Here is a 12,913-nt window from a genome sequence, read left to right as displayed (position 1 = left end):
ATATGGCCAACTTTTAGTTAATTAACAAAATTCCAGTGAAGTGGACGCGACGAAACAAAAAAGCAAACCGGCAACCCATGATTTTATTTACTGTATAATAATTACTAAATATTCCTTTAAGTAAGCAAATTATATCACTCCACCTCCATAAAATAAGTTATAATGTACCGTCGGCCGGTTCTTTTATATCTAACTCACATTTGAAACTTGTATTAGAAGTTAAACATAGTCTCCATTTGCATTTATCCGGGCCAATATCGATTATTTGATTAGTTTATAGCTCTTTCTTCATATTCTCTTGACAGAGTTGGTGACTAATTTTTATTAATATCTACAAGGGCTTTAGGCCTAAAGCTAATTAAGCTAGCATGGAGAAAGAAGAAGGTGGAATGTTGGTCGTCGGACGAGCGGAGATTGACACACGGCAGCCTTTCAGATCGGTTAAAGAAGCTGTGATGTTGTTTGGTGAAAGAGTCTTGGTTGGAGAAATATATGGCCACAGGCTCAAAGAGGTCTCTTATTTCCCCTCCCTTCTTGTGCTTGTGCGTGTGTATTTATTTGAGGGATGCAACGCATGCATTCTATTAATTATATCGTTTATATACTGCTATCATATGCATCCGGAAATCCACTTGTTAAATATAATTATATAATTGTGGATGCATTGCATGATTGATAGATGCAAGCAGAAGCAGCAGCAAGTAAGAATGAAAATTCACAATCCACAACCGGAGCCTTAACACAAGAGCTTGAACAGACAAAGCAAAGCCTCAAAAGAGCAAGAGAAGAAATCAACTTGATGTCAAAGTGCATACAAAATCTCAAAAAAGAACTTGAAGAAACAAAGAAAGAGATGAAACAACTGCTGGTGGCCAAAGCTTACGGGAAGCAGCCTGTTAATGATCCTGAGATTGAAGAGCTTAAGTTTGTTGAAATTGCATGCAAAATGGACAAGGGGAAAAGATACGTAAAATTTGCAAGTCCTCCTTCAAAGCTGCTAGCTGAAGAAGTGGTCGTAAGCAAAGAGAAAATGGCAGAGGGAAAGCCGTTTACCAAGAAGATTAGGAAGATCAAGACACTGATCCCTCTAATAGGATGGCTCTTCTCCTCCAAGAAAAGTGGTCAAGAAGCCGATTCTCTTATTTGAGGTGTATATACCAGTATTCTTTTTTTCTTGCTGTCTTCGGTTTTTACCACTTCTTTCAAAGAGGTTACAAAGTATTATCATCATTTCAATAAACTATTATCATGTATGTATCGATATCCTTATATTAGTTTTTCTTTAAATTTTTCAAGCCTACGCGCACATATGAGAACAATCATTGGTTGTAATGTACGAGATATTGAAATAAAGCTAGTCAAATTATCAGAATTCAGTTTTGTAACACGTATTTAGGAGGTTGAAAAGCCACAAGAAATGTTAAAAAGGAATTAGTGATTCCAGCACTGTGTAATTGCTTATAAGTTGTTGCCATCTAAATTGTGTACTCTTGGGATATCCATACCATGCATAAGAAAAATTATGTACAATATGCACTCATTTGGTTGAGTTGGATATGTCAACTTCGAACTCTTTAATGATGAGTAATGAAATCAATACTCTTTCTATATTTGTTTGGAGTATAAGGTAAGCTCCTCCATATGCCCATTCATTGCTTCTTAATTGTAAAGGCATTGATGTGAAAAGTTACATTTTCTTTGCTTGTTTTCATACATCATGCAGCCCAAAAAGAGAAATACAAACATTAATACATATTCAAAGTCAGAAATGAGGCTCTTTAGACTTTATATATATACACACCCCTAATCCACCTTGACTAAGCGAGGAAATCATCTTTAGCCTATTTATTTATTTGGAAGCCATTTCAATCTCATAATTTCTCTTCACAGATGAAGGAAAACCCTGAAACCTTGGAAGCACTTAAATCAGAAAGTGCTTCCAATCCAAGTTGCAGAAGCAGCTTGTAAATCATGAGTGCCAGAGGATCCAATCAAAAGGTGCTTAAAAAGGGAATAGGAAGGAGCAGGAATTTCTATTCCACCTTCCAACATTCACCACAACACTCGTCAACGGCCTTATTTCAGGCTTATCCTGAACACACGAAAGAGCTACCTTAATCATTCTCTCAGCTTTTTCTTTATCATTCTCTTCCATCCCAAGTGAAATAATCACCTCTTTCAATTCTCCTATCTATAGTTCGTGTGATAAATCTAGTGCTGCCACGATTCCGTGGTTTTTCCATGAGACCTATTACTACTAACATCAAAAACTGTATAATCAAGATCATTGCTGTGAGGTTGCTGGTGAATCAAACTCATCAGAACTAGACGATGACGTTTTGGCAATTGGAAGAGCACTTAAAAGCCACGAGATAATCACGTGTGTAGTCACTTGACCTTAAAGCTTGAAACGGCAGTTCAGCCTTGTCGTTTAAAGGAAGGTTATAAGTGATGCACGTGACACAAGCATGAAGCAACTCATCTCAGTTCGTTAAGGTTGTTATGCAGCGTGTAAGCAATCTGTACGATCTGGGTTTAGCTGATTAGTTGCTCTCGTAGCTATAAGAACAGGCTGAAGGCACGGTTGTGGGTTAAGCTTGTGAGTTCATATCAGAGAGAGAGAGATCAGGGAAGGGGTTAAGAGTTCTCTGAAATCTTGTAAACCAATCTCTGTTGAAAAGATCCTCCATTGTTGATTAATAAAAGCTCTGCAGAAAACTTTTCCCGTGGATGTAGGTTGTAGCAATTGGTGCAACTGAACCACGTAATTGGTTCTTGTGTTCTCTGTGATTGTTAGTTTCTTGATTCTCTATTCTTTCTAGTTCTTGGGTTACATTGTTACTTATCTGGGTTCACTCTTCATTTGTGCATCTTGAAGTCGTTCTTTATCAAAGGTCCTGGGAAGTGTTTTCATTTGTCTTACGTGTTATAAGCAGATTAAAACACTACAAGTGCAAATATCAAAAAAGCAATGTCAAAAAGATACTCATAATTCACTACTCTGCCTTGTAGAAAAACCTAATAAATAAAAGGATAAAAAAAATCCATAAATAATTAGTGCCAGAAACATAATTAAAACTTGATAAGAAAAGAGGATTGAAAACTATTCATTTGAAATATATCACCTTCGCATAAGCTTTTAAATATTTTTGTAGACTTTATAATTTATAATTTTTTGTTCTGGGAGTTCTATTCATTTGAAAAAGAGAGCGACTAAAGAGAGAACTTATGAATATTGTTTCAGAATATAGAGCTCTGTAGTTGTTTCATAAGTGGTGACAGGCCGGCCAAGAAAAGACAAATACTAAGAAGCAAATTAAGGTAAGATTGTCCTGAGACCTGAGTACTTGAAACAAATTCTCAATACATTAATCTAGAAGCAAATTGATGCAATGTGTTTTTATTAAGCAAAACGTGACCTCAAAGACAATTGTACCATTGAACACCACTTGTTACCAGCAGGAAAAAGGACTTACTAATTGACAGCGTAGTCTAAGGCTAGGACAAGTAAGGGGGTGGGGGGGTGGGGAGGAATTGTTGTTCTCTCATAGACAAGGCACTTGACTCACTTTACACTTACTAATTGATGGCATAACTACCAAATCGTATTATATCAACGATAGACTGTTACAATTTAAAAACGAAAAAAAAAAAGGTACTTTGTTTATCTTGGTAATTAATAAAATAGTAGGTGCAAGTGGTAAATATTGATTTATTAAGGTAGTTGTGAGAAAGTGAATTAATTGTATTTATTATGGTAGTTGTAAGCGTCAAGTATGTATATATAAATTTGTGTTTCCTTTCATTTTTTTTATAGCAGCATCCAGAGATTCTTTCGTATTCTGTCACTTCTCCAGTTGAGTGTTCTCTGTTTTATTGGTAACCAAACACCAAGAGTGCAGCATAAACACATAAACAAACTAAATTTAAACCCAAATTCATTTTATTTGAATGTGGCGAAGCAATAACAAGTGAAGATCACTTTTATTTGTGTTCATCTCTTGAAAAGTGTTCTTAGACTTATTATTGCAGTCGCCACATTCAGCTTTGTAAATGATTTGAGAGAGACTCTTAAGTACAGAAATGGCCAACCACCATTCCAACCATGTTCATATAAGTCGACAGCAGTTTCTTTGTAATTTGTATTCATCTCTTGATACTGTTCTTCAATTTATTATGGCAATCTCCCCAATTCAACTTTGCGAATGGAATGAACGGAGTTGAAATGGTAATCCCACTCCATTTTATTCCAGGGATCATACCCAGTTACAGGTTCGACTACTAATAGATTTCTTGCGATGGCATAAGAGTTTGGTGATGCATTTGATTTACATTTATGTATGTACCATCGAAGAGAAGAAAATGACGGGGGGGGGGGGGGGGGGGACATATGAAGTTCAGTCCTTCAGCCTATTCATTTATCCGTGGGCCATCTGAATATCATATTTCCTCATTATAGGACTCGTACATATGAAGGAAGACCATGTAAAAGTGCTTCCAGTCAATGTTGCAGAAGCAGCTTGTAAATTATGAGTTCCAGGAGATCCCATCAAAAGGTGCTTAAATGGGTATAAAAGTGCAGGAATTTCTACTCCACCTTCCAGCATTTTCACCGCAACACTCATTATAGGCCTCAGTTCAGGCCTATTCTGAATGAACCAAAGAGCTACCTGAATCATTCTCTTCAAACCCAACTGCAATCATCTTTTTCAGTTCTCCTATCTTTTTTTCCGGACCCATTTAGGAAACCATTCTTTGGTTTCTGAAAGTATCTTTATCCATGTTTCTTCTCCAGCCTACGACTTCCAAAAGCAGCATTCCAAAACTGTAAACATCACACTTTCGGGTCACAGGATATGCCATCAAGAGTTCAGGAGCTGCATAACCCGGGCTCCGACTCCTTCCTGTCATTGTTATATGGGTATTTTCCTCTTTGAGAGAGCTTTGGGCAAACTGAAATCAGCCACTTTCGGCAAGAAATTTTCATCCAAAAGAATGTTTTTTTTGGCTTTTATGCCGTAATGTACAATCTTCTGTTGGCACTCTTCATGCAAGTATGCAATCCCTTTGGCTGTACTAACTGATATTTCATGAAGTTTTTCAAATGCTAAGATGTTTTCTTGCAAAACAAGTAATTTTCAAGTGAGCCATTTACCATGTACTCATAAACAAGGGCTCTCAGGTCTCTTTCAGAGCAGAACCGTAGGCCGAAACCAGATCAAAATGATGGACCCTTCTGATGAACTGTTCTTAATCCCAGTTTCCATGTAAAATCTTCACTGACACACTGGTTCTGCTGCCAAAAATCCCTTTGTAGTTTGTACAAAGCTCCAGAGCCTCCTGAGACGAGCAAGTGGGTGAAATTGTCAGTTGCAATCGACAGTTGCTGAGAAGTAAACCTGATAGGATTGTCTAATTCCATAGCATTGAGGAATTTATCGATTGTGAGAGACTGTGTGTCCGGAGTAACATTGCTGCCACTATGTCGTAATCTTCTCAGCCATATTGCCACCAAAAAGAGAATCTTTATAACAAGGACCACTGCAAAATTGTAAATAAAACAGTAAACAATATCGTAGTTTTATTGCACCCTAGTTGAAAATATCAACAATCCACAATTAAAACCTGAAATATCACCTGTTCATAAGATATGATCTGAAATTCCAGATTATAAGCTTTCAAATCTTTCTTTAGACTTTATTGGGAAAAATTATTCATCACTAGCTTCATTCATATCAACTAAATCAAATTTAATTGAATAGAAAAATCTTACATCCAATGACGGAAAGGAGAAGTGTTTTAGCTGGTGCGATGCTTCGATCTCCATCACTTTGACATTGCTGATGAAACATTTAGCATAGATGCAAGAGAACCATGTAACATAAACTTAGCAGGACGCTAAGTTGGAGAATTGTCAGGAACTAGAGAACAACGAAGTTGCGACGAAATTGAGAACTAATTCAAAACACAGGGCTCTGCAGTCATTTTCATTCTGTGGGCGATCATTCCAATTCTGTGGTAATCTTCTCCTTTGTACCCTGACTATACTTCAACTCGACATGGCCGGCTGGAAATGGACAAACAATTTTGGCCATTGACTAGAATAATAACAAATAATGACAGTATAACTGGGGCCGTTGCTTCCTTATCCTATCCGAAATGTACAAGTTAAAAAAAACTTCTTGGTATATTTAGCATACTTATGTTCATCTAATAAAATCATATTATATATAAATGAAAGTAAATGTTCACATTCCGTATCAGCTTCAAGTGCATTGATTCTAAGGATATACCAAAAAGAAAATTGCTGCAATCTGTATTCATCATAAAGAACAATACTTCAAAGACAACTGAGATTCTGGGAAATACCTTAGGCAGGAATTTGTAAATTACAAGGAGAAATAAGACATACTTCAACATATACATTGAATTTAAGAAATGCAATAGGAAATCTATTCTTGAAACAATACCACTGTAAAAGTTAATGAAGATTCAACGCATCTTACATCTTCTGACATTGAAACAATCAAGTTTTCCTCATGAAGTAGGTATTTCGATCTCAATTTTTTCAAGAGTGAGAGTCATCGGGGGAGGAGACCTCATCATCAAGTGTGAAAATCGGTTCTTTGGAGTTGGTATAACCACTCCTCCTCCTAACATTTTACCACTGTCATTGAAGGCATTGCCTCCGGTTTATACTGAACACGCCACAAAGCAACCAATGCCATCCTTTCGGCTTTCTCCTTATTGTTCTTCTCCATTCCACAAACAATTATCAAATCCTGAAACTCACCCTTTTCAAGTTTCTTCCAAACCCACTTGAACCCACTTGGGAAACCACTCCTGGCTTTCTGGCAGGTTCGCATTCTTCTCCTTCCCAATATCTCAAACAACAGCATTCCAAAGCTGCGAACGTCACATTTGTGAGTTACAGGAAATGACATCCACGTTTCTGGTGCTGCATAGCCTGGAGTCCCTGCCGTTCATTAATGTCATATGCATCTTTCCCTGTTGCAAAGCTTAGCAAGTCCAAAATCAGCAGTCTTGGGACAGAACTTGACATCCAGGAGAATGTTTTCAGGCTTGATGTTGTAATGGATTATCTGCTGCTGGCAACCATCATGCAAAGAGACAATCCCTTCAGCTGTGCCAATTGCAATGATATGCATTGTATCCCAATCTATGCTTTTATTGTCTTTCTGAAATTAAAGGCGATCCAGGGAACTATTTTCTCTAAACACATATACAAAAGCTCTCCAATCTCTGTCAAAGCAAAAACCATAAAGCTTAACAATATTAATGTCGTTGGTTCTTCCTATAGTTCTCAATTCTGCTAAAAAATGATCCTGACTTTTCTTGTCTGGCTCCCATTTAAAACTTTTACGGCCACCAATAAGCCAAGGAGATTACCTCTGTAAACTGCACAAAAAACCACCGGAACCAAACAAATGTGAGAAATTGTCTATAGCAATTCTCAGTTGCTGAGAAGAAAATTGGACAGGCTGCCCTGTCTCATTCAAGGCCCTCTCAATTGAAGTTGTCCTGGAAGAGGATCCTGAGGATTTGAACTACATCTTGCCCTTGCTCTTTTGGAACATCTGTCAATGCTCAGCTATATTCTCAGGAGCACTGCAGTTTCAAGATCTTAAAATTTTACACGCACAGAAATTTTATGTTAATGAAAGAAATTAACTAAAACACAGAAGCCATTAAAGGAATAGCTTACAGAAAAAGATTATGAAGAAAGATGTCCCAGTACCCAGCATTTGATCACCGGATGCAATTCAAAATTAGGGATAACAATGCTATCCGAAAATCCGCCCAAACCCGCCTATTGTTGGTAATTTTGGGGGTTGCAGTCGGGTTTGGTATTAGAAATTGAAATCATACAATGTTGTGGGTGGGTGTGGTATTAACTAAATATCCGATAGATATCTGTATGGATATCCGTCAAATCTGCATTTTTTTGTCCCAAATATTTTTATTGTAAAAATATAATAAAAAAATAATTAAATCTAAAAATTTATAAATTAAATAAATATAAAGTGTAAACATATTACTGCATAACCTAACTTAAAAGAAACTCAAACTATTTTTTTTTCACCTGTGTAACAGTAAAACCTAGCATTAAAAATTATTTCTCTTTCATCTAATGAGCAGTAGTCGCACACCTATTTTCCTTTTACCGATAAGCCGTAGCCGCACACCTATGAATTTTTCATGGCATTTGTTTTTTTAATGAATTTATATATTTCATACTTAAATTTGAGGAATTGTGTTGGATTGATGTTAAAATTTTAATTTTTTATTTTCATTAACTAAATTTAGAATTGAATATGTTACATGAAATTTTAAGTTATTAATATAAACTTACATATTAAATATTTATGATTTTAAATGTGAGAATCCGCAAAAAAGTACTATTGCATATTTAATAATTGTCAAAATCTACGACGGATGCAAATTTGATAATTATTATACAAGTACATATTTAATAATAAAAAATTTGTTGCAGACAGCACCCATTGTCATCCCTAGATTCAATGTTTAGAAGTAACAAGAAGAAAAGCTTGGTTATGCCGAAACACAAGGGAAAGTGACGAAAATATGATCCCAGCTGAAGGATTTGGATACTTAATAGAATCTAAATTTAAGAAACTATAATAATAATCAATAAATTCTTAATCAGGCTTGTCTATTCGATAAGGCGCTGGAAGATTGAAAAAGAAAACTAAACAAACAAGAGTTAAAAACATAACCGAACGCGCTTACATGAAGTTGAAACTGACCAGGGACGGCCGGACATCACCCATCAAAATACCATAAACGGCGTGCAAGGCAAATAATTCTCCGGTAAACAAAATTCTAACGCTACTAATATATTTTCTATCCATAATTATTGCCTTCCCTGTACCATTATAAACATCAGCTTCATTTTGCAACCAAACTGATAATAAAATCAACAGAAATGGAAAAAAAAAAAAAAAGGAATATTGTTTGTCGCAAACTATTGCTTTTACTGAGAAGAAACAAAAGAAAAAATACAAAAATTACACGAAATACATCCCCTTACAGTACCCTGAATCAGATTGCAGATCAATCGAGTACAAGAACAAAACCATGACATTCAAATTTAAACTGTAATGAAATTACATAGCTCATAGCCTAGTACACAACCAAATTCGGTTAACTGCTGCAGTTGGTAGAAATTGCAATCAATCTGATCCCCAGATGTCTGGACAAGGTCCCTTCGTGCATCCAGATCAGTTAATGATGTCCCATAAATTAGCCATTATAAATATAGTATACAAAGAAGACTCAGCTCACGTCCGCACTTGATATAATTTCTGCATGTCAACGATTTATAGTCACTGAAATAATCAACAATAATCTCTGGTAGAATAAAATATCCATACACTACATTACCAGCCAATAAGCATGCTAAACACTCTGTACTTTGCTTGACATTTCTTTAGCTTTGGCAACTTCCTTTTCCTGCCGTAAGAGAATTTTCAAAATATAAAGTTAAAAAAGTCACAAGCATCAAGAAGAAATAACAAATCAAATGAGTTAATGAAGAAAGAACATTCCCAAACAAGGATTGAAATTTTAAGCCCATAAATTATTTTACCACACTGCAGCATTTTCTTTGTGGTAAGAACAAAGCAACTAATAGTAAGTACCCACATCTTTGTAAACACTTGAGGAGATAATGGCAATTTCAACAGATGTTTAGAAGAAACAATGAACTTTTTCTTTTCCTTTTTTCCTTTCCTTCTTATCTCCTTCATCATTTTGCGCCAGGCAAATCACTAGACCTGATCTGACTTCTTTAGAGCAGACTATAACTGCAGTAAAACCTTGTCCTGACATGTGGAAAACAGTGACCAGGCAATTTTTTATAATCAGCACATAATCATTTTATACTGATTTTTTAACCAACATAGACAACCGTTTCGATTTGTATTCCTTGCAGTCGATCTGGCTCCATATTTGCAGGGAAATATCCTCAATTCTCCACCAAAACCAACCTCCCATGTCCAACCCAAGACCACCCAAGATCCAGCTCTTTTGCTGCCATTACAATACATATAAAGCTACAAGTTCCATGTCAAAGAACAAGTTTCTGACCCTTTTCTAAAAGACTAAGTGTACTATAATCTATCATCGCGCAAAAGAGGGAGAAAAAAGTTCTCAATTTTGGAATTGGACATTATCTATCGCTAGGGTGCCTGTTGCTGCAAACAAGTTTGAAGAAGAAAGTCACATGCAACTTGCAAAATTGCAGTAACATAACTGCCAAGACCTTTAGACGTGCAGATTCTTCCAGTACTAATGGTGCATTTTTGCACATATAACACATTTTCATTAAGGTCCTCATAATATTTATCAAAGTCTGTAATATAACCATAGGAGCGAAAATGCAAAAATTCTTGAATGGGGAATGAAAAGATCTACATAATTTAACCAGCTTTCCCCAGGAGATTGAGCAAATTCTATTTAAGTATTCTATAATTAAAGACTAATAACAAATTGAAAATTTTAATGTTCTAAGAGCATGCTAAAGAATAAAACTGAATTCAAAGTAGACTAAAGCAAAAGAAATGAGTTTCAATCACCAATGATGAAGCAAAAGCCATAGTAATAAGTATAATCATGAAACTGATTGCTTCAAAGCTACTTCACAAGTTCCTTGATCAGATGTCCATTTATACATACTTTATTCACCAAACGTACTATTAATAATGACGTTTAAAGTACCTAAAGACATAAAATAATCAGGCATTATTTGATCTCTGATTACTAACCAACATGAACAGAAATCCTGAAGACTAAAAATGAAAAACAGAACAAACAAATAGAAGGAATACTTCAATGAAAATTAACATTGTAGAAAGCTGAAAAACAACAACAGAACATTTTTGCCATTCCATTCAATCAAGCTCACCAATCCTTTGCTCTCATAATAATCATCCAATGCCCACTGATACTTTGACTGATTTAATCCAAACCAGCGTGCCAAATGATCATCCAAACTTGAATGAGCTGCAAAATTTCCCAATTACACTTGATTAGTTACAGAAACAAAAAACCAAAATATTTAACAAAGCTCCTTCGAGTAGCAGAGAAAATGAAGAAAAATCACAAAACAAAATATCCATAACTTGGTCATTTTCCTGTTCTATATCAAAGATCTCAATTTCCAGTTCCACAAAATTTCCTCCACTTCTTCAGAAACCAAACAGCAAAACCAAAACTGAAACCCACAATTAAGTAAGATACCAAAAAAATTTCCATTTCTAATGATTCCCTCCCCCCCCCCCCCCCCCAAAAAAAAAAAACACAAAGTAACCCAGACAACAGAAACGCCCACATGGAGAATAAATTACATAAACTCAATAATAACGGCGATTTAAAACAGTATACCGTTTTGGACTTTGGTGACAGCATTTCTGAAGAACCCAGAAACAGAGCCAGAGTGAATATCACCAGCAGCAGCAGCAGCAACAGATTTCTCAAACTGATGGGGTGGAGGCTGCACGGGAGGAGGCGGAGCCACCACTTTCTTGTGAGGGGAGTTAAAGACGGGATCGTTGGGGGGTTTTGGGGTGGAAGGTGGGGTCATGAAGACAGTGTAGGGCCCGATTTTGCCGATCATTGGGGGCGGCGTGGCGGGGTCCTTGTTGATTGGCATTGTGGAAAATTGTAGAGAAAATAAGTGAGAAAGTTGTCTAAAGAGTGAAAGAATGAAGAAGAAGAGAGATTTGGGAAAGTAAAAGAGCCAAAGAGAATGTAAAGTGAGAAACAGAGACAGCGAGTGCAGTGAAGTCTCAGCTCAAGAGTCGAGACTGAAGTGAACAGTTTTGCACGCAGCCCCAAGCTGTTGCTTATCCTTCGATCTTTGTCGTTGTCTCTAGGTGTTAATTCTATTGAAACCCCCCACAATCTTTGTAATACTATAAAAAAAAAACAAAAATATTATTTAAGCCCCTTATGAAACATTCCAATTTCCAGCTATATTTACATTTAGTAAAACATAGGGACCTAAAATGCATAAAAAAGAGGGTTAAAATTCAAGTACTATTATATTAGTTCCAAAATCTAACAATTTTTAAGAATTTTGGACAAAATCGAACGAAGATTTGAAGATAGCATCAATATTCTAATTTCTGTTAATATCAAGTAAAGATAGATAACTTTTTTTTTTTAACTATATCTTTACACTTCTTGATATTAATAATTACGGGAAATCTTAGAGGGTCTCGTTAAGATTTTTTTTATTTTATTTTCTGTAAATAGTATATTATTATTGCCGTTATTTGACCAGACTATTCGGTATTATAATATTTCGGTGTCTGCGGGCGGTTCTGGTTAAAATTTAGCTTATGAGAGTTTTCTTTTTCTATTTTCTTAAAATTAGAGAAAATGGCATATTTTGTATTAAATAAAACACACCGTACAGGCGTATACTACTACTACAGCAATAAAATCGCCAGCTTCTCATACAATTGTTCTCTATCTACTTTTCTGAAAATATATTTATATTCTTTATTAAGAGTAAGATTAAGATTCAAGAACCAACAAAACAATCAGGTCAATCTCGATAACAGGACCATAATGATACAATTTGATAACCGAACCATAATGATACAGTTACTGTGGCGGCTATGATTTGTCAACGTATTTCTAGCGTAGATACTGTCTGTGATGAGAAAATGCATATGGTGCCAAGAAACGCGACCTCATTGAGTTGAACCAAAGCCTTAAAACCTACTTAAGCTAAAAGCAAATTGTTGCTTTAGACATTGGAGTCCTCGTTGTTTCCAGAATCTCACTTTTTTTGGCTTTGCCGTTTTGACAAGAAGCATAAAGCTAAAAGTGAATTGGCATCCCCAGCTACATAACTATCCTC

The 12,913-nt window shown here is 35.8% G+C and overlaps 2 protein-coding genes across 2 annotated transcripts; one reads left to right on the top strand and one right to left on the bottom strand.

The window, feature by feature from the left end:
- Positions 1-266: 266 nt before the first annotated feature.
- LOC18056001 (WEB family protein At2g17940) lies at positions 267-1,147 on the top strand. Its single transcript, XM_006453280.2, has 2 exons — positions 267-512; positions 680-1,147. Exons 1-2 carry the CDS (start codon positions 369-371, stop codon positions 1,145-1,147), a joined length of 612 nt encoding a protein of 203 aa, XP_006453343.1. The 5' UTR covers positions 267-368.
- Positions 1,148-8,994: 7,847 nt separating this feature from the next.
- LOC18055999 (formin BNI1) lies at positions 8,995-11,904 on the bottom strand. The gene is made up of 4 exons (XM_006453275.2): positions 11,428-11,904; positions 10,949-11,046; positions 9,427-9,495; positions 8,995-9,347 (listed from the first exon to the last, which is right to left on the bottom strand). The coding sequence occupies exons 1-3, from the start codon at positions 11,693-11,695 to the stop codon at positions 9,442-9,444; spliced, it is 420 nt and encodes a 139-aa protein (XP_006453338.1). The 5' UTR covers positions 11,696-11,904; the 3' UTR covers positions 8,995-9,347; positions 9,427-9,441.
- Positions 11,905-12,913: the final 1,009 nt, after the last annotated feature.

This window comes from Citrus clementina, unplaced genomic scaffold (assembly GCF_000493195.1).
Source record: "Citrus clementina cultivar Clemenules unplaced genomic scaffold, Citrus_clementina_v1.0 scaffold_1, whole genome shotgun sequence".
In the NCBI taxonomy this organism is placed as follows: domain Eukaryota; kingdom Viridiplantae; phylum Streptophyta; class Magnoliopsida; order Sapindales; family Rutaceae; genus Citrus; species Citrus x clementina.
This window is presented reverse-complemented; position numbering and strand designations above follow the sequence as displayed.